General features: G+C 36.4%; 1 protein-coding gene across 3 annotated transcripts in view; it reads right to left on the minus strand.

Annotated features, from left to right (window-relative positions):
• NRK (Nik related kinase) overlaps positions 1–23,102 on the minus strand; it is a 136,713-nt gene extending 113,611 nt beyond the window's left edge. For 2 of the 3 annotated variants that reach the window (XM_072430791.1, XM_072430789.1), the window contains exons 1-2: positions 22,884–23,101; positions 11,591–11,656 (exon numbers count right to left, since the gene is read on the minus strand). In XM_072430791.1, coding sequence (XP_072286892.1) covers positions 11,591–11,656; positions 22,884–22,940 — 123 coding nt within the window. In that variant the 5' untranslated portion in view covers positions 22,941–23,101. Of the gene's footprint in view, positions 1–11,590; positions 11,657–22,883 lie in introns of all 3 variants that reach the window. The other variant, XM_072430790.1, reaches the window with a different exon arrangement.
• Positions 23,103–23,303: the final 201 nt, after the last annotated feature.

A 23,303-nucleotide genomic window follows, 5' to 3' on the forward strand; every position in this document is an offset into this window, starting at 1 on the left:
ACAATCTAGTAGATCTCTAAATGTAATAACAATGCTGCTAATACACTTAACCACCTCTTCTAGGCCTTCAAAGCCTTTCTTTACATCTTTTTTTTTATTCATTTTTTTTAAAGCCATTGCTAAAACAAGTCAAAGGGAAAGATTGCATAATAGGCGGAAGAGACAGAAGAAACTTGCATAAATAAAAGGAGCCAAACTGGTCATCTGCTAGTCAGAAATTATTTTCCGAACATCTCGGGGCTGTTCATTACATATTTTACAGTGGCATGAAATGGCCCTTAGAGTACTGAAACATCCTTTTTTATTTCCAATGATAATACAGTCATATGAATTGATTCCAAGCTATTTAAAACAAGATTTCTCTGTATCAATATCTATCTTTGAAAAATAAGAAATGGAAGAAGCCAGGGGGAACATTCAAATACAAAGAAAGCACTTCTCTACACAACTACAGTCTATGCAAGAACTTTTTCTTACAACCTACAAAAGTATTGGAAAAGCTCCCATGACATCCTTCCAGGCACAATTATGCATGGATATTATCCACACTAGCAAAGCCCTGCAAAAGAAAAAACTTACTCTGGAGTTGTGTTAAAAAAATATATACATATGTTCTTTGGTATGATATGATTGAGGATAAATAGTGAAATAAAATCTTTTATTTAAATCAAGAAAATAGTTTAGTATAATGAGCAGATAGTGTGTCTCTCCGAAAGAAGAAGACATCTGGGGACATGTGGGTTTGGTAAGAATGGCCAGGTACTTGTGCTGTATTGACATAATATTCTTGGATAAGTAAATTGTCATACATTTATGGAAAACAAAGCTGTATTTGTGAGGGAGATCATCATTGCATCTTTGGTTGAACCTATACTGCAAGTAAACAAGGAAAGGACAGGATAAGTAGTAGAATATTTGCTTCTGCCAGATGATGGTGAATGATAAAACAGGCAAACATTATTATTATGTGACCTAATTTGCCCTGCCAGGTGATATCCATAGTATGTGTCACTGCCAAGTGACTGCAGTGAACAATAGGCATTTTTCTTCACCCACTTGCATATTTTGACTCTGATTCCAAATATTTTCCACCACAATGTTGTTTGTTCTTGGAATTGACACATTGATACGTCAGTGTAATTGTAGCTAAAGTTGCAGTGCCTTCTGCTTGGAATGCTGCGCAATGCAGGTGACCCAGATATATACCATTATAGCTTAATGTCACCTTTTATTTGTAGGGTAATGTTTTTGGGACACTTGGTTTCTGTTACCTAGTAATTTCCTTGGGGACATGGTAGAACCCCAAATTTTATTACCTATGTGGCTCGAATAAATTTTTTAGGGTTGCCATAGAAAGCAGACACATTAATCTCTGTGATATTTTGCATTTAAAAGTACATTTAATTATAATAGTTTATCTGCCTATAGTTAAATTTTTAGGCCTCCATTTGCAGGAGGAACAGTTCTACCCTGTAGTAACCAAAGCTTCGTTGTGTTTCCAAAGGCAAGGGTGGGCAAAAATGTATTTATTGCTATAGGCAGCAGGAACATGCTTTGTACTTATGGCCCACATTTCTTTATAGGCTTAGCATTGTAACTAAAGCATTTTCTATGTTTGGATACTAACTTTTTGAATGTCACTTGTTACATATTCATCTCTCAGTTTGTTAATTTGATCATAATAAATAATATAGTAATAAAAAAACAGGTTCTTGATGTACATGTAGTTCTGATGTAAAGCAGCAAACAGATCTCTTTATTTTTCAGTTGTAGAATAATTACACGTTAATCAAATGATTATGAGAACAGCACTTCAATCAGGTTTACTCTGATTATTTTGGATTAATCTTCTGATTGGTAGTTTTGACTTTTAGCATTTGTTTTGATTGAATCTCTGATCTTGCAGACATGCTCATTTTGATAGAAGCTTGAATTGAAAATTCGTGTTTTTAGTTAGTGATTTGCATATTGGCATAAGGCCTGTTTTGCTCTCAAGGATCAGGTGATAAACATAATAAGTACTTTAAGATCAAATAGCCTGCAAAAACAATTGATCTTGGTCCACTGGTTTTGATGAACTTTCTTAGCCAATATATTTTTCCTCAAGATAAAGCTGGTGGCAGAACTAACTGTTAAGTGAAAAGAAATGCTCTTTCTTTATGTAAACAGTTACTTCTACACAATAATTATTAGTTAACAATCAAATACCTGCATGCTTTTAGGGCATATAGAGCACCTGTATTGCTTTGATATATATGTTTGTATGAGTTTCAGGTGTTAAGTATATGAAAGATCACTTGTATCGTAGTTCACAGCATGTGGAGGTTAATGAGTGAAATTCTGAAGAAAATTGCACCCCTTCTCTTCCGGCAAGTTCAATAATGCATTTTCTCATCTATAACATTCAAACCATCTTTATTTTAACAATGCTATATTTGGGGGCAATTAACTTAAAAAGTTGGTAGATTTTTGTAGAATTTATTGCAAATTCTACACACATCTTGTTTGGATTTGGTATTTATATGATTGAAATAAATTAAATAGAATCTAGACAGATTTGCTTAATACATAGTAGTAGCAATATGAGGTACTTGTTCACTGCCCAAATATTTACATTATTTTAGAGACTCTAAGGTTTTCAGGTTGCTTTTGGAAAATGCAGCAGCCCATCATACTGATAAGCCAGCAGCTAGGCTACTGCAAGTAAAGTCTCTCTACCCTACACAGTATCTACCTAAAGTGAAAATCTCCCAAATACATAGCTGTAACCTACAGTGGTACTAGGTATGTCCTGCCAATGATTCCTTGTAGACCAGAAAGCAGAAATGTAAGACAGAGGCATTAATTGGCTTCCCCTGATAGCCAGAACTGTGTGACTATTGTATAGCCAGTTTATTTTCGTTATTTTTTTTTACATTGCAAAGCATATTAGACATATGTGGTCACAAAAAGAAAAAGGTGAACCACATCTGATGGCATTGTGTCTGAGAACAGTATTGGTCAGTTTGCAGTCTCTATCTGGGTACACTAAATGTAGGCTTTGTGAAGGGCAGGTGGACCTAAAATCAGTTTTTGACTTTGGGTTAATGTTAAGACTAGCATTTCAAGCCTAATGATTTTTGTTTTTCTTGAATAATCAAAGGCTGGTTAAATATCAACAAAAACACTGAAAGTCCAATGGATAAGTTAAGCCCAGAGGCAGGAGAGGTTCGTATCTTGGCCTTTGCAGCGCTAGGTCCCAGGTTCAAATCTCGACCAGGACACTATCTGCATGGAGTTTGCAGGTTCCCTCCGTGTTTGCGTGGATTTTCTCTAGTGGGCACTCTAGTTAGGGTATTGGCTTTCCATCCAAATTGACTTTAGACTATGTAATGACATATGACTATGGTAGGGATATTAGATTGTGAGCACCATTGAGGAACAACTAGTAACATGACTATGAACTTTGTAAAGCGCTGTGTAATATGTTGGTGGTATATAAATACAAGATAATAATAATAATAATATGGATAAACATATCTACCCAGGTATCACTTTAGGTCAGTACATGGTATGCATGCAGCAGAAGCTCCATGAAGTGTTTTTGTCTCTATAGAGCAGAGAACCTTGGTGATTGGAGGAGGAAGTCATTTAACTTTTATTTATTCACATGTTTGTTTCATTCAGCTGTGTGCGCTCAATGGGACCAATTCATTATAGCTTTCCAAGGCTGGAGAGGATACACTCTCATCAGTGAAGCTGGGTAATCCAACAAACCTGGAATGGACTTCTTCAAAATCATTTGCTAGAAAATGTTTTGAATCCTGGACTAGATCCATTCCAGATTTGCTTGATCACCCAGCTTCACTGATGAAAGTTTATCCTCCCCAGCCTTAGAGAGCTTTAATAAATCAGGCCCAATGAAGCAGAGGTGTTGGGGCATGGTCATGGAAGAGATACATGCTTTGCCTCTGCTCTTTAAATGTGCCCAATAGTAAATTAACTCCGCAATGAAAAGCTCAACTGCTTTAAAACTGTGTGTGGTGGTAAAGATTCTTTATTTTGAAATAGTTCCATTTAAAGGGTTTTTTTTTAATATAACAAAACCATAAGTATTTCCGTATTCCCTGCACTTACTTTATATCTTTAATGGTTAACAAAATGCTATTATGTAACTGCATTTTATCAAACCTGAAACAGAGCAACACTTCTCAACAAATCTTTTACTATAACTTAATGCTTTTCACGCTGCCACAATTTTTTTTTCACAATCTCACAGAGGCTTTTAGTAATGTTTTTAAATTTAGCTATCAGACAATAACCTGAGGCGCTGTAGTCAATTACAGCTTTCAGAGCTCCGCCGCAGACTGTGAGCAGAGAGTGTTTAATCTAGCCTTGTGATTTCTAATGTGATTTAGAACATGACCCCTTACATAGTAAATGTTCAGAGAGTAGCATGAAATCTTTAACACCGCTATAAAATCCAAGAGGACTAATGAAAATAAATAACATAAACAATTGTCGAGGCGTGGGCTTATAAAATTCTTTATCGTGCTGAGCAATGAAACTGACACTTTAAGGAGAAGAATAGGAGTTATTATTGCTTTATTGAGGAACCTTGCTAAAATGCCTTCTGTCATTTAATAGCATGATTCAGGTTAAATACTGTACAAGTACATACTCTTCACATATATACATTTAAATAGGAAATGAGAACAATGTAATTGTGACACTCATTTTCTGAGACATACAGCTGCTAGCGCTCATTTCTGCAGCACAGATTGCTCCTCTAGGGACCGTTCAAACCTATGCTTTTTAACACAAGCTATTTAATGCACATTAAGGTACGTATTTAGGTTAACTCATTTAGGTTAGTTCACATTTGCTAATGATGAAATGACTGGCTGTCACGCTGTCCCTCCCTGTCTTGGTTCTGATGTTAGCCTAGAATAAGGATATAGCTAAAGTACTAAAATTTTATTCTGGACTCTATGAACTGCATGTTTGTTCCAGGTCAATGTTTCAAGGTCTTTAAAGCCAGAGAGTTTTATTTGTGCCATGACAGGTTAACTTTAATATTTTACTAATCTGCTGTGTTTTAGGCATACGCAGTATATAGAGTACAGGTAGTCCCCGAGTTAAGGACATCCAACATAGGTACATCTCCTAGATACAAACGGGGCTTCCCTGCTTGTTTGTGTGCAGGACAGAGGCTTGATAAGGGGAGGGGGGTTCTCATTACTTCTGTAGCCTCTTGTAACTCTTTAATGACCAAGACAAACTCTGCAGTTGTTTCTTTTTGCATATCAAAGCACAGCTTGCTCAAGAAGTTAATGAATGTCTAGGCTCCATAAAGTTTTTTTTGCTTTGTTTGTGATTTACTAACAGTGAGGTTTTTTTTACAGTAACTGACCCCACGCTGCCTAATAATATGTTGAGACCAACATCTGTCCTAATTGTATTTATTAAAATAATGTACTTGTTCCGACTTACAGACAAATTCAACTTAAGAAAAAAAACTACAGTCCCTATCTTGTATGTAACCCAGGAAATACCTGTATTGAAAGTGTACCTGTAAGTGTCAACTGCAGATACTACAAACCAGGACTCCCTAACAGATAACAGTGCAGAGCTGTGTAGATCTCAGACTGCATAGACTGAAGTGCAAGCTTCTTGGCAGAGGAAACAGCTTCCTTATGTATGATTTATCTGTGTGTTTAGTTATTTGTTTGATTTACATATTTGTACACAATAAGCCTTTGCCAAGTATACACATAATTTAATTGAAGATGAGCTCTAAAGTTAAAATAGGGCAAACTAACCTATATCTACCAGCAATTTGAATTCTAACTTAAACTACATACACTGCATAATTTAATTTGCTTCCTTTTCATATTTCTAGTGCTGAAATTGAGAGTGCACCGTTTCTATATTGCCTGAAGGCCTCCTTTTTTTCAAATAACCTTGGATCTTTATGGTCATCATTATTTCCCACATACCTTAGGATTGCAGATGTACCCATGCACAAAGGTACAGTGCCTGCAGACGTGATCATTATTTTCATACAACCCCCAACTGAGCATCATTTTTAAGATCCAGATGTAACAAGGCACCTACATTCCAACTCCTAAGAATTACTAAGAAGAAAGAGAAGAGTCAACAGGTCTTCGTCTTCCAGTCTTTGGAACCCATGGCCCTAACTAGTAATAAAAATCCAGTTAGCACTCTGGCCGTTGCAAAGCTAGGTCCCAGGTTCAAATCTTGGCCAGGACACTATCTGCATGGAGTTTGCATGTTTGGAGTTTTCTCTGAGTACCCTGCCACATTCCAAAAACATGCAGTTAGGTTAGTTGGCTTCACTCCAAAATTGATCTTAGACTGTATTAAAGACATATGACTATGGTAGGGACAATAGATTGTGAACCCCTATGAGGGACAGTTGGTGACATGTCTATGGACTTTGTACAGAGTTGTGTAAAAAGATGGAACTGTATAATTACTGTGTAATTATAATCATGATAATATACCTGTCACTATTTCTGAGTGTATTTTAGACACAACCTCAATCATACATAAAGCGTGTAGTTAAGACTTTTCCATGCCATAATAAATGTGTAGAACTAAGCCAAGCATCTATTTGTGACATTACACGCTGAGCTCTTTTGCTAGCTCATAAAGCATTGAATATAGAAGGCTAGAAAGCTGACAGACTATTACGGTTATTAGAAGAAAATATATGTTTTTGGTCTAAATAATTTAACAGCATGTGTTATCCACTGATAAATTCAAGTCCCTGTCTGCGAAGTGTGAAATAAAATCACACTCTGAATTATTAGACAAGTGTAAAACAGAATAACAGATTCTGAATTATAAGATAAGTTGTAATTTGCTTTTATTTTTATTAGAACTTTGTTGTGTGCAGAAAGCATAGAAATTGCAATAGTTTCCAATAGTTTTGTATTTCTTTTATGATATTGCACCATGTGCCAGTATTTACACATATTGGTATTCTTTTTTTTTTTTTTAGTCTCATAGACATTGTAGTTTTTTTATCTGCTGTTTTACTGTAAAAAATATTTACACCCTTTCAATAGATCATAGCTGTAGCTCAGAGAGAGCTGAATGAAGGTATCTACTATGAATAGACCATCAAGAACGCCTCCAAGGGCAGTAAAATGGTCAGGTCTGAGAGACCACAAATTTTTGACCTGAATTCTTTTTAATGTGCATTTAAAGGAGAAAAACACCCTGCTTCTACTCAAATATTTATTCTTCTCGGGTTTTAAGAGATTCCCTCATGAGCTTAATGCGCTGCAACATAAAGTTTCCAAAACTTTCAGGACATAAGTTAATGCATTTGAGTTCTGAAAGATACAAAAAAAACACTATATTGATTTTTAATTGCTTAGTCCCTGTGTGGTGAGCAACTCCTTAAAAACACATTTATGTTTGGTATGAACCAGTATTTCCTCAAGTGTAGTCAAATATGCAGACCACAGAAAATTCATCATGAATCAGTATTTGTTTTAATAGAAGGTTTCATTGACATCCCTAGATTTTATTGTCCCTTGGTCCCTCTAGTGCAAAGGTATCTATAGACAAGGTGTAGGTGCGCTTAATAATATTTAAGAGGAGAGAAAGATATTTTTTCACTAAGGAGGAAATTACATGTATTTAACAAAATACAGTGTGCCTAGCTTAGAAATTAGATATGTAAAACAATAAAGATAGGCTTTTACAGGCAAATATCAACTGTATAAAAGTAACAAATGTATTCAATTCGTTGTAAAGTAACCTAAAAACTTAACATAGTTCTACCGCGCTATCACCTAGTTTACTAGGTTTATATATATATAAAGAACAATAAGCTTTTTGTTTAGTTGAGCAATTATACATCCTTAAGAATACCTATGTGAATATATACATTTAATTAAAAAAAATGTAGAATCAGGGTTCCTGGTGGGTACATACAAGTTAGATTTTGCATGCAGGGGTCCAAAACTTTTCTAGAGCTGCCCTCACTCTCTGAAACTCCCTTCCTTGTCCCAATAAGTTCGTTCCTTTATTTCTTCTCTTTTTATTTTACATTTAAAAAAGAGCACTTAAAGCCCAACTTTTTAAACTTGCCTTCTCAACTTCATCTGCCTTCTAACTTATAACTCTCGTCTTCTCCTCCTGTGTCATTGTTTGTATTTTTCTATTTTACAGGTTTATAATTTATTACCCTTATTGTATAAACAGCCCTGCATAACATGTTGTGGGCTTTAAAAAATTAAGTTTAAAAATTTATAAACTTTATAAATTAATTCAACATAACTGTCTATTAAAGAGACTAAATATGTGTGCACATCCTGGCCCTCAAGGCGTAAATTTGAGGACCCCAGCTTTACATAATGGTGAAAAACTTTCCTTACATCTTGTCAATAAAATCTACAACCAAAGAGACATGCCTTCATTATAAAGTAATTTATAATACAGATAAAAAGGATGTAAATATAAAGCGGAGATCTTTGTATTTGCCGAAATTTGATTAAAATGCAGCAAAATCGAAAATTTAAATCTTCTTCGAAGATGCAGAAATGCATTAACACAAACATTCTTTAGAAGGGACACGTGCTATAGCAATCTTGCACAGTAGAATTTTTCCAAATAAATTTAAGGCATGGTTTTCACGGTACACGGACTACATCAATGTCTAACTTTATAAAATTACACAGTAGAATATCTGTTTAAAATATTCATAGTTTGCATTGTTTACCCTAAGCAAAGCTATTGCAACGGAAATTTAGTTTTTAGATTGGTCTAGAATTGAAAATGGGTATTGTAAAAAAAGTAAGCCAGAAAAAATGTTGATTTCCCGGTACAGTCAAATATCACTTCTTTTAATTCAATTTGACTCAAATTCATCTTGAATTTCAACTAGGTCAAATTTCCACAGTTATTCCTAATTTTAATAAAAATAATCAATACAGCGTGGAATCCTTAGAGATTTGCAGATATGGGAAAGCTTACATGTCCATTTTCTAAATGGCTGTGTAGTCATTTTTATTATTACCTTCTTATAACTCAAAATGTCTTAATGAAACAAAATTCCTAATTCCAACTCCACCTGCTGCCTTACCCAAAAATTAACTCGTAGTCCTGGAATGGCATGTCATGAGTTGAAAAAGTGTACAACCTCTACATTACAAACCTAGCTTCTTAATCTGATAAATGTTCTCCCTCCTTTCCCGGAGAAAAAGTCCTCCTTTAACCTCACAACATCAGTGAATATTTCTTGAAACCTGGCTAAGACAGAGTCATTGCTTTTTGGCTGATTATAAGCAGCAGTGAATCATTTGAAGCTGATTTTAGTGTACCTTTTCAGGAATTAATGATCTTTAACCACAGGCGGAGTGCATTTGCCTTTTAAAGCTATTTTTGGCCACCATAGTGAGGTTATGGAGCAGCACAAGATGGTATCTGACATGCATTTGTCTTACATTTATACCCAGAAGAACTTAATAGTTCCATTTGTCTAACTTAAGTATCTTCTATCATTTTTTTTTCTCAATCCATTTTGCCAGGTAGTGTCTTTCTTCTGTCATGGTTGGCCTTGTAAAGGAAGCTAAACAACTTCTTTTGATCCGATTAGTTTTGATATGTGGAAAGTACACTTTATCATAGTTGATTCTTTATTGTTTTATTTATTTCTTTGTCAGAATTTTTTATTTCATCCAAAGCCTTTCTATTTTCAATGCTGCTGATAGATGTTACAAGGAAATGTATTGCACATATTTTACATATAGGTGAATTTTTATCTAGCCAGTTAGTATTTAAGCACAATTTTAATTTATAATTATAGTATGGACATTATTGAAGTTAATTGGTCTTCTTCTAACTTAAGGCCATTGCTATTGCATTAAAAAAAACAGTCATTTTTTAGATTTATTTATTATATAAGGAAGCATATAAAAAGTATACAAAGTGGCACAGCCAATGTGAGCCCAAAAAGGAGCTTTATTTGAAAAAATCAGGCAGTTAATTTTGGGGGGCATTAAACTCCACTTTCATCAGGATTTATCTTCTAGCTAGGAATCAAAACAATTCATACAGCAGAGATTTCTTTTTCTTAAAAAGCAACTTGATGTAGGTGACAGTAGAAGTGGATAAATAAATAAAATAATTTGATGGTGGAGCATGGAATAAAGGGTAAGCACAGACCCAACTCTTAATCACAAGGGGTTTTGACAATGGCCAATGGCACATGTTAGGTATTTCTTTACCAGTCAGTGCTCCAACTCAGAGAGACTCCATAAAAGCAAAAATAAAAAAAAACACCATGGCCAAAGTAAGTCCAAAATGCAGCAATATTAAAGTTCCAATAAAACACATAGGGCTTGAAAGAAGAAAATTCAAAGCTGGAAAAAGGAATATTTTGAATATCCTCACCATCAAAAGACAACTATTTTAAGAGTGATTAAGAGTTGGGTCTGTGCTTACCCTTCATTCCATGCTCCACCATCAAATTATTTAATTTATTTTAGCAAGTTTTGATCTTTAATGTGATGTTTTGTTAAAAAAATATGCTCTCATTTCTAAAATGCAGCTTAATTTGTATTACATTTAAGACTGATGGTAACAACTTCAAGAAAGAGAATGAATATCACCTAGCAATATTGCTATCTGTCCAATGTAATTTCTGTTGAACAGGTTGTGCATATGAAAAAATGATCTTCTGAAATAAATTTCTATTGATATGCAACACTTGTTTCTGTTACCTACGCCGGGAATGACAAAAAAACTTTGTATCATCCTCTGCTCAGGGGTTCATTTGAAACAGATTATTCCATAGTGCACCTACATTCATTCATAAAATGCAGAGTGCAATGTGTGCTTTATAATTTCATTACTAATACCTCAGGTGTGTATAGCAATTCTTTTTTATTTGTTTGCACTAAGCATAGAGAAACTCTATCCAAGAACACACACAACTAGAAAAGGGCCTGCAAGACCAATAAGGGGAGCGGAGCTGTCAACTCTGCTCCCCTGATTGCTCTTGCATTTCCTCACAATCCCTAAAAATAACACAAATTTTCCCACCATTGACTTTAATGGTGTTCGAATTCGGCATTCGATCACCCGAAGAATATCCCTCTATTCGATCGAATAGCTGTCGAAATGTCGAATAGTGAGATATTTGACCAACACTACTGTCAATGATCACTTGTACCATTCCTTCTCATCTTAACCTGACTACTGAAAAGATACAAGGTGGTACCCCCAACTTACATGCATGTTCTAGGTAAGTTACAAAGCCAGAAACAACATGAGAGCCCCAAACTTTGCAAAAGTTGGCAGTGGTAGCTTGGTTGGCAGGTAGGATTCCTACTTTTTTTTTTACAAGTATTACATAACGCTAAACAATGCAATCATCTAACAAGCATCTGCTTCCCTGCACTAGTAGAGTGCATTGCCACTTCGCTTCCCAGTCAGTTTTGACCAAAACTGAATGGTTAAACTTTACTAACAACTAAACTTGTGTAATATTTGTATACTTGATCCCTTAAGTGGCACAAACGGTAAAATAAGTTATGCTTTATTAACAGAAAAAAAGTAACAATGGTCATACCTTGTAAACTTGTCCATATGTTCCATTTCCAACAACTTCAACCAACTCAAAGATTCCTGCTGGGTCCTGTAATAGTGAAGAGACAAATCTTTAATAGGTTTGTACATTCTGCAACATATTTATTCACATCCCAATTTAGTTTGGGCAAAAGTTTGTATATTAATAGAATGCTTGTGAAACAAAGGGCAAAGAATAGGTACTGTATATGTACTGTATGTTTTAAAGTGTATACAAATCAAGCATATACAAAAATGTTTTGATGTTGATGCCAAAAAATTTCCATTGGTTTTCATAGACATTGGTGAGCTTTTACTCCCTAACTGATAAGTGTGTGCGGTTTCTGCTGTATTGAAACCATTAACAGTGTGTTCAGCCTTGTATGGTTGTCTTCTTTGGACTAAAGAACACCTCTTTCGTATGTTATAGGGATGGCATGTTATAAAGTTTTTTTTGCCTGTTTAGCACCTTCGACACCTTTAGCATGATTTTCAGAACTTGTGTATGGCAGGCATAAAAATTCCTTATCCAAAAAGTGTCAAAGTTAAATATCTCCACTGAAATAACTGGTTATAAGAGCCTAGTGTTCCACTCAAAACCAAATGCTGCGATTGATGTTCTGGCAACTGAAGAGAAAATTGCCTGCAGAATGCTTAAAGGATAGCTTAAACCTAAGCTAAGTCCTTAGATTTGGGAGTTGTTTTCATTTTTCTTTTTTTCTGGTTTAGATCGTGCAAAGAGATGCAATTCTCATTGCTGGAAATGAGTGTTAGTGCTATTCATTCTTTATTAGGACAAAAATTGTTGAATTACCAGGTGAAAATGAGGTGGGAAAAGCCATCATATCTAAGGACTGATAAGCCATTATAGATTTACTGCTAGCACTTTCTGCATTATGTGGTTTTGTGGATGAGTAGGCTCTACAAAACAAGTTCTGACAAGTCCATATGAAAATGCATACAGTGATCTATAGTTCTTCACTGCTGTACACATATTGTATAACCAGATAATACTGCAAAGATTAGATTTCCTATATAGTGGCTTTACACAACTAGCTAAGTTCAAAGTGAAATGATGACTCAAGCTATTTTGCTGATGACTTGACAGAGAGGATGAGAATTGAATGCCAATGTGCAGAGATGGAGATTCTCACAACTATGGTAAGGAAGGAAGTGATGCAAAACACATTTTCCAGGACTTTCAATTCTTGGCATTATTGGTGAGATAAAATATTGAAATTAAAGAGTTTACAATATCTGTAAAAGCTTTACTATTAACAGTTCAAAACCCTAAAGATAAAGTATAGACATTGCAAATAAATATATCAATTAGTGTACAAGTATTTCCCCAAAATTGTGTAACAATTACTTTTACAGGGCTGTGTGTTCTATTACTATATTCTAAAATCCTAAATTTCTCTGAATATTGCATCATCTTATAATGAAAAAACTTTTTAGAATAAAGATTCTAGTAAACAAAAACAAGAAGAGACACCAAGGCTTAGTTCACACAGACCGTTTCCTCAGCATTTAAGCTGAGCATTTTAAAGAGAATTAAAAACATTAGAAGAGCTGTTAAGAGTCCATGTTTTAAATTGATTTCAATGGAGGTGTTGTTGTGCATTTGTAAATGTTGAAAACATCATCAGGGTATGACGGGTGGGTGGGTGCAGAGCATGTGCCAATGCTCTGCTGAGGACTTGGAAGCAGTGTCCTCATACTACCTCTCCCTTGATTGGCTGAGAAAAGGTAAACTCTGATGACGGCTAAAGCTGTTAAAAATGGAACAACTTTGACATTAAAGTCTGGTTTCATTATTTATTAGGTATATTTCACTTTTTTAGGGAATAAGTAGAGGGTATGATGTACCTCTGTACTCTTTCCCTAAAGTTAAAATTAAACTCAAAAGGCATCATAGATGTTTATAAGCATTTTCCAGCATTTTATGTCAATCTTTAAAACACATTTAAAAAGGCATATAAGGACAGTAGGAGCCTAAGCAGTTAGGACTCAGCCTAAGATTTTATGTTAAAAAGTTACCTACTTTTATATTGTGATAGTGAATATTTTCAATGGTTAATATGAACAGACTTTCATTAATAATTAGCACAAGTTTTCTTCCACTGGTTTGATGCATTCTGAAGATGCAGAGGCACGATTTGTGGATTACCACCTGTACTTGATAACCTTTTAAGGTGAGTCATGACAGTAACAGGTTTCTGCTTACATTAGTACACATGCACATTTAGTTTTCATATTTTTACATATTATTCTATCACATAACTTAATAAACTGTATGTCCTTTAAACTTACATCCTTACAGCGTTTTAGTTCTGTCCACTCAAGGCCACAGGAACATCAAATTTAACACCGGTTGTATGGTGATGGCCAAAAATCCTGCAACTTTGAAGGCATTTTTTTAAAAATTAGGTAGGAATCTTTTTTTAATTGTAGCTGCAAATTTTAAAATTTCATCTTTATTCCCTCTTTTGAGATAAATCCATTCAAATGTAGCTAAAGATGCCAGTTGAAGCCAAAAGCATTAGTATCCCTAACTGTTTCCCATAGAATTCGAGTTTGCCATGGCTTAACATGGATCTCCAGCCAAAACTGGGGTGCTGTTGCAGAATTTTTATGGAGTGAAGAAGTCCTTTGTACTTTTCAACTGACAATTTGTCCCACTCTTTAGCAAAGTCCGGTGTTAGCTTTTAATCATTTCAGTCGCTACTAGTGACTGAAAAATAACTTTTCAACACGGGTATTATGGTTTGCTCCAGAATGCCTCAGTCTTCTAATTTCATAGTGTGACCTGCAAGTTTTCAAGGGACCCTTCAGGAAAGTTATATTTGAATTTGTGTGTTGGGATCTTCCTGGATCTTCTTCAATGGTATTTTTCATTCAGAACCTGACAGATGATAGAGCATGACATTGTTGTACCCTGATCATAAAGGGCAACCAGGATCCGTTTTCTTTGATTTTTTTCTCCATCATTCTGATTATCCTTCTGTTAGATCCAGTCCATTTGCCTCTAGTGGTCACATCTAAGAAATTTGGATTTATTCCCCTGGAATTTTAAACTTCTTGAGATGTTATCCTTACTGTGCTTGCCTGTTGCAATTCTCCATTCTAAGGAAATGTTTTTCCCTTTTCTTGCCTGTTTACTGTGCTGACTGGGGATGAGTGAGAATGCATTCTTGCAAAAATTTCCTTGACTTTCCGTTGACTTGACGTTCCGATTTCGCTAAACCATTGTAAGATCGAGGAAATCATTACAATTCCCGGCACTAGAGGGTATTTAATTTTTTATTCTCTGGGCTGCATTCATTCATCACCGTGGGAACTGAACTGCCGATGAACTCTCAATGGAGAAACTCTATTGAAAGTTCTCCTGCAGTCACAGCAGAGACACTCCAATCAACTGTGACCGCAAAGTTCCCACGGTCACCGGGCTGTACTTATCAGCCCGGTGACCATGGGAACTGAATTGCAGATGAACTCTCAATGGAGAAACTCCATTGAGAGTTCATCTGCAGTTCCACTGCGATTGGTGGGCACTAGAGGTTAATTACCCTCTAGAGCCCCAGGATCGTAGTGGATTCCCAGGGCTGCATAGTTCATGCACCCCTGGAAATCCTGTGTGGGATCCCGGCACTAGAGGCTTTCCTCATCCAATCAGGGAGCACTAGAGGTTTTGAATACGGAGACTTGTCACCATTTAACTTCTAGTGCCGGGGATCGCGCCAGGCTGATCAATGAATGCAGCTGGCTACAATTTTGGTAAGCGAGAACGGCCGAATTTGCTGCGTGATCGAGTTTTAAAAACTTGCTCTCTCATCCCTAGTGCTGACACAAAATTTCTTAGTTCTTTTCTCTGTTTAGATGGTCTGAATGACTGATTATGACATTTGTCATACTAAAGTGAATAGTCTGTTTGGCAGATCATGCTTGTTTGCAAAATAATGCTTTTTAAGGGTACCGATAAATATGCCAATATAATTTTTTTGTTTTATAATTTACAAGAGTCATAAATCACAGGCAAGGTGTCTGCTTTGTAGAGCATGGAATAAATAATGATGGGTGCTATTTATATATTTCAGCCTATTTCAAAGGAAATCTTCAATCTTTCAAATCTTTCAAAGGCTTTGAGTAAAATTACCCTAAAAATCAGTTCTTTTCATTTAAACTATAACTTTTTAATTATCAAAGAATTACCTTGGGGCTAGTTTCTGCAGGGCGACAGTGCCTTAGTCAAGGGCCAAACCAAGCACTAAAATATAAACATTATACTCAGAGTTGGTAGTTGTAGTGAAATTCTTGTAAATCCCGATTGATAACTCAAACTGTGCCCACAGCCATTTGATTCCTGCTGGTCAGCCATAATGTATTCTAAACCAGGTATATGACAGTTTCCTTTTAAAATTTGTAAATGTTTAGGTTTATCAGTTCTGTAGGGTATATAGAGTATCTATGCATAATCTCCATACAAAATAAAAATCTAAAACAAAAGTTATACAAGAGTAATATACAAATAAAACAAATAAATTGATGAATAAGATGACATATATTTGTGCCACATTTGTCACAAAGTATAGCAAGTAAAAGTTCTCAGAACTGTCAACATTCAAACTTTCCACTTTCTCTTTAGTAAAGGAAAGTAAAAAGCCTTGCTGTGATCCTGCAACTTTTATATCCAGACATTTTCTCTAAGAATTCTCTCTTTAGTATTATCTCTGAAATCGCTCTTACTTGTTCTGACCAAACAGATCATACAGTTCAGTTTTCAAAGCATGTGAAAATTGATGCCAGCAAAGTCATGTGAAACAGAGGAAAGTCAGCTTTTTGTATTTTGCCTTGTGGTAGACTGATAAATAAGACTTTGTGCCTGTAAATGTATACAGGTATATATCTATGCATCATCTAGTCTCAGGCTATAATTTCAGACTGGCGGAACTATTAGGTGAGCTTCCCAAATGATTCAAAAGCCAAAACATTTGGAAAGAAGGAAAAATTTTTTACATTGACTTTTGTTGGGGAAAATTACATTAATCATTTATAGCAAGGTAACAATGACCAACCAACCAAAGCTTACTATTCTAGTGAATCCCTGCCACCCCTTCCCCAGCCACACATATTAAATTACCCTGTGTTACCTTAGATGTTGGCATTTCCTAGATAAAATGCAGACGTCCTACTTTTTTTGTTTACTCAAGCTCTGTGGCATGGGAGGTGGTTACATCTATCCCATAGCCAGAATGACCAGGTTTTCAACATCGTTTGAGGTTAGGGCAGCATGAGGTTGCCAGTAATTTGTGTGGGTGGGTCTAGCCGTAATTTTTTGCAAGTGGTCAGACTGCAGTGCTCAACCCAGGAATTTTTTTGAGCCAGGTGGGAAGAAATTGTAGGCGGGTAGCATCCCCTGTATTGTGACCCAACTCCTAAGAAGCCACATTAAAACAACCGGGTGGTTACTGAAAAGTGCCGGGTGGTGCGCCCAGCTAAAAGGGGCTGGGGAGAACACTGGACTGGCCTTGTGGTTCCCTGTTATCAGAGAAACATGTGGGTTGCCTTCGTACTTCCAGCAAAAATGAAATTTCTAGGTGTCATACGAATCTCCTGAATTTATTGCCAAGTCAATGGCAGAGGGAGAGGGAATGATTTAGGAGTTAACATTAAATTAAGAGAAAGTTTTGTTTAAAGTGTTTTAGAGCTGCAAGGAAATAAGGCAAAAGTGTTAAATGATGTGATCCATACCTTCTTGCTTTTTAACTAGATGGGAATTTTGCTTTCATAGTCAAAGTATGTTTGTTTCCCAGTAGATACATTTTTATATTGCAATATCCCGTTCCTATATCGTCTCTAGATTCTTAGAGAGTTATTTCAAAAGCAGGGCTGATATTTGTATTGCTCACATACAAGCATTAGTCACATTGGTTGTTTGGCAGACCACAGTAATTCCCTTGAAAACAGCACAGTTGAAATGATATGACTGATCATTTAGGAAACTCTATCCACATGTAAGCTTTGTGCCAAATGAACCATCTAAATGTAACTAAAGCCAGTCTTGTTCGTTTTAGCTATTAGAGCCTGCTGTCCTACCTAAATACATGCTACAGGATTGGAGATACCAGGAAAGCTCTTTGGTGAACCTGATAAAGTGGGTAAACCAGCTGAAAGGTCATAATGCAAACCCTTACCAATGCAAGCACATTTGTTTTATTTATTTCAAGAGCCATGGACGCTACAAAAAGTGATCAACCCTTTTATGGTTACATTTGGTATCTTCCCTTTTCCTTGTCCCCTTGACATCTTCATAGATATAATATATGAGAAAGAGGAAAGCGAAGGCCACAGCACAGCTATAAGTGGTATAGTGGCTAATCATATTTTAGGACACCTTGGGTTTTCTAGTACCTTGCATTATAATCTCCAAACAGATAGCTTATCTCAGGATGGAGAGATACAGACCCAAATGATGTAGACATAATACCTCCTTTACAGGAGGTACATTATCAGAAGAGGGTAAATGGTTGAAGAAGATCCTTATGGACCCTGGACCCATCATTTTGCAGTGACGGGACCCTGGACCCATCATTTTTTCAGGGTGCTTAGAAAAAGGTATGTGTCATTATGTTATAATGCTTTAACATGTTTGGAATATATGAATATGAGCTTGCATATATATTAGGCTTAGCCTTATACATCCTGCCAAATCCAGGAAATACAGTTTGGGAAGGAAGTAGTAGTTAGTAAATTTTAACTAGACTTGTTCTTGTAGTGATGAAGTTTTTGTTGCTCAGTTCAGATTCTCTTAGCTACTTCAGTTCAAAGTTTTAGGAAAATACCCAATTTCCCAAAAGGCAGAACAGATGTCCCAATCCAATCAGCATGGAATATGACAGACTGATATTTATTGTCAACGCACAGGATGGGCGGTGTGAAAGTTGTGAAACCACCCAGGTCTAGTTGCATATTTCCATCTCTTCATCTGTCAAAAGTCTACAAATGTGTTTGATTTATATGGCTGAAGCTGTGGATTTTTGTCAAAATGATGGAGGGAAGATGTTAAAATGGCATATGTGGAAGACAGATGTACTGATATTTTAATGCCCGAAACACCGTAAACTTCCTATGCTCTGTCTGCTGACTTATCTCATATATTATTTCCAGCTCTCTCTGAGGACTATACTTCGCTCTATGTTATGGAAAATACATGGGGAAGAGTTTATAAACCTAATGCACTACCTATCTTATGGTGTCAACAATGTTCCTCCAGCATTGTTACTCTAGGATAGGAAGAGAGAGGCACGTAGCCGTAAGAATTAGGCGCAGTGACTACATGACCGGGGGCTGGGCCTAGCCCAGAGCTTTTAAGGGGTTAAGAAAAAGGGTAGTGTTGCCGGAGGGGGCTGGGCTAGTGTACAACGTGGGATAGGAGGAGATTAGGAATGGGAGATGTTAAAAGGGGCTGGACGATAGTGAGAGGCCCTCTTTTGGAAAGAAAAAGTTTCCCACCCACCCTCCCTCTTATGTTTAGGTAGAGTTGAGAGGTGGGTTCGTTTTAGAGGTTGGGGTCTTGGAAGGCAGGGATTCAGTGTATTGAAAAGGGGTGGATTTTGGCAGGGGGGATCCCCTTTGGTGGGGTCTCCCCTTTATAGTGAACGGATGATTATGGCTCCTGAAGGCAGTGCTGGGCAGCTAGGGGCCAAGGTGGAGATGTTGGAAGGGTTCAATTCTTGTTGGGTGGGATTTTGCCTTCTGAGACCTGCAGCTTGGTTGTTTGGGTGTATAATTGGGAGTTTGATAACATTATGGATACTGTTGTAATGGTTATGTATTATTAAAAGGGGAATTAAGTTGTTGTTGGTTCATTAAGCTATATTCAATGTAATATGTTAACATTATATAATCCCGTTTAATAATAATTATATTAATAATGGAGTGTTGTGTTAATTTATGTTAATGTATGCTTATCAAAGTGTAAAATGTAATTTATTTGGCATTTATTTATTTGGATATTTGTTTGTTAATTATTTGGAAAGTTAAACTTTATTTAATGGTGTTTTAAATAAACGGCTGCTTGCCAGCCAATTTAAATCCAAGATTTTGTGTTGGGGTATTTAATTGGGGGGAGTGGCTGGTATGCAGGGGGAGGTTTGGTAGTAGAAGGCAGTTATGACAATGGTGTTTATAAGGGATGGGCTAGAAGGTCCGAGCTCCCCGGGTCATGAGTTACTGGTAGGTTCAGAAATAAAATAAAGACAAAAACTACCTTAGCCATACATCTAAAGACAATAGGTTACGGTGCATGTTAAGTTACAATAGTTTAGTTCTTGTGTTCAGATGTGCCTTAATGAACATGCCAGGTTGCCAACACTTTACTGGTGGCAAAACCAGAAAATCTTTTAGTTTCTTGTCTTGTCTAACACCCCTTATGAGGCCGAGAAATCTCTCTACCTACAGTAGGTACGTTATTTTTCTAGGACATTGAATTTTTGTAATGTAAAGGAAACTCCTCTTGTGGAGTTTAACACTGATCACCATTGTCTCCAAAAAGTAAGGGGAAATTCAAAATTTTAGAGAAAAAGAGGAGAGAGAAAATCTTAAAGGATATATAGAATCAACGTTTTCAGGCCATCTGTAAAAGAGAGGAATTTTGGAAGTTTGGAAGATTTCCACTTACTTTGTGTTGGGTTTTTGTGACAAAAAGTGTCAGACAAAAAGAGGGGAAATTTTTTTTGGACAGCCCCAAAAAACTGTTATGGATTTTAACCCACCCATCTCCACTTTATGCAAGGTATTAATGCCAGCTGCAGTATTACTAATCTGACATGTAAATTACCAGGCTACTTTCTTATCATTTTTAATATTTCAGTGAAATGATTTAGTATGTTCACTCAATGACCTTCCAAATTTGCAAAGAGTTGTGGGACCTGTTAGTTCTTTAATGTTCTAATCTATTTCTGTTTCTGAGTTTTTATTATATATTCAGTTGCATAAATCAGAATAAAGCTATGCTCAGACTTCTGGTAAGGTTGATGTGAGGTTGACGTGAGGTTGCAGCTTCCTCGCGCCACCTAATTGCTTCCTCAGGGGGAGATAGCATGAAGTGTCTACCCACAGCAGCCCAATAGAGCATGAATGGATGCTGCAGTGAGTGGATGAATATTACCCATTCCTGCCTGCTGTCAAACATGCAAGCTTTGGTTTAGGAAGTTGCATGCAGCCTGACAAGGTGCCAGTGGCTGGGAGCCACATAACAATGTTGAACCTAGCCCAAGGATGTTTTACAAAGGTTTCAGTCTGATATATTTTCAGTGAGAAGAGTAAATATATTACAGTATCTATGGTGCACTATAAAACTGGAACAACCTTTATATGCAATGCTGAGTGTCTGTGTTTAACTAGAAGGTTACAATACTGTGCTGCAAAACCCAAGTTGTGCATTTTGGTAGGGCAACCCTGTTATTGAAATGAGCTCATTAAACGCATCAATTACCTGTTCTATCAGGGAACCGGAACATGCCAGTGTGTTGCCTTCATCAGCATGGTCATTGGAGTGCCATTTCGAAAGAATGGTACTGCATCACATAAATGGCTCCTATGTGATATCTTACATACAACGGTGAGAAGACATGTAGGCTTAGGTAGCAGGAGATGCTTAACCTTCTTGCTGTGCTGACTTTTTGGGTACAATTGTCAGGTGCCATTGCCATATTTGCTTGTTCTTGTCCTTATATCCTTTTATATGGCCTGCTGCCCGTTGCCAGTTCACTAACTACTGTTTTTTTAATTCTGTTTTCAACTGAATGGTGGCTGCTCTGCAAACAGGTTGATACAAGAAAATAAAGGCCCACATAACCCCCTATTTAGGTAAACTAATTTTATGATACACCCTACCACAAAGACCTGTCACTATTAAACCACTTCCTATGAAATACAAATATATAGACATTAATTTAGTGTGGTGTACAACCACACCTATCAGGTGTGGTAGGTGTTGGAACTAAGAGAGCTGGCAAGTTGTATTTGTATATTAGAATGCTCTAGGTTTTGTAGAGGTACACCAATGTCTTAAGCAATATGCGTAGGCATCCCGGAGTGCCTAGAATTTTATTACTGTTGTAATTTATGAGAAAATTCGTTTATTTTGAATGACAACTTATAAGCTGTAAACCACATTTGATGTGGTATGGTATTTTGTGTGGGTGTGTGTTTTTCCTCCTCGGTGTATTTTTTAACTATTTAGGTAGTCAAATGTCTAAATGGTAGTTTTGGTTTGCATGCTTCCCTAAAGCTTTGCAAGAGCACAATTTTTTTTATGAACCCAATCAAGTGTGATGCAGTCATTACTTGCAAATGAGAGAAAACCAGAAAAATATGACAATATGCGCTGGTTATACAGGAGTGTGCTTACCCTTTGTCTATTGGCAAATAAATGTAAATCTGATACTATTCAGCTTACTTATAGAGTAATAGTATACAATTTCCATAAATCAAAGAAAAAGAGCAAATCCAAAAATTATCTACCCTTGGGGTTTATTTTTTCAGATTGTGCATATTTGGAATATATCTTCATTCACCTGGTTTTATCTAATCTATCAATATAGCGGGATCGTTTTGTTAACAACACGCAAGCTACAAATACCCTCCAAGCTGACGCCATGATCCCGTATCACCAGGGGTAAATTTCAGAGGGTTAATGTGCATAAAAATAAGAGCTGATTTGAAATTGCTTGCCATACTTTTCTGATTAGTATCCCTACTTAGCTCAGCTTTAATAATAATATTACCAAAAATAAGTGCTGTCTGTGTTACCCATATCATTTCGCTGACAGCTTGTCAGCCTGGAATTGGATTGCACACAACTTTTTTTGGATAATGTTAATAAAGAAGCTTATAAGTACACAATACAGAGTATCCCACAATGACATGTTATGGAGCCAATATTGTTCTCAGCATGCTGTGTCTGCTTTCGCACTAAAATTCCAGTCCAAAATCTGCCTGACATATGAATATAAAGGAAACACTTAAAACAATCTTAAAAGCAAAAGCCTTCAATCTTTGCTTTATTGTGCACATGCGATAAGAACTTCACAAGCTAGCAAGTCACACTCTTAAGTTCCCACTGGCATTAATTTCAATTTAACCCCTTTCCTTGTAGATAATCTTTGAACGCTTTGTGCGTCCCTGTTGATGCAAAATGCTTTAGCATCCCCAAATAACTGTCCTTTCATCGGCAGTGTTGGACCAATGCAGCAAGTCTGTCCATTTAAAAATAGCAATAATCATCAACTTACTCTTAAAGAAGCCAAGTCGATATAGTCCAGGCTCTTGCTTGTTAGCATTCTTGCCATCTCTGCTGCTCTTCCCAGTGCAAAAAAGTTTTATCCCTTTAACTTTTCTAGAAGGGAAAGCACTGTGGTGGCATATTGAAGGCTTGTCAGTGTGTGTCAGCCCATTGCAAAGCTGGAAGTGTGAGTCTTTATGACAAACACAGGAAACTTCACATTCAGCACAACCCGGAAAACACACACTGAGGAAACAAATCTGTTTTTCTTTAAGAAAACACTAACACAGAGCTATTTGCTGGGGAAAGTCAGGGAAGGAAATGACGCTGTCAAATTCTGGAGCAGCAAAGAAATTGTGAATACTTTTTATTTATTTGTAATCAGTATCTTTGGAATATATTGAAATGCAAGTCCTGTGTTTACGGTTCA

Source organism: Pyxicephalus adspersus, chromosome Z, assembly GCF_032062135.1.
Source record: "Pyxicephalus adspersus chromosome Z, UCB_Pads_2.0, whole genome shotgun sequence".
NCBI classification, from domain to species: domain Eukaryota; kingdom Metazoa; phylum Chordata; class Amphibia; order Anura; family Pyxicephalidae; genus Pyxicephalus; species Pyxicephalus adspersus.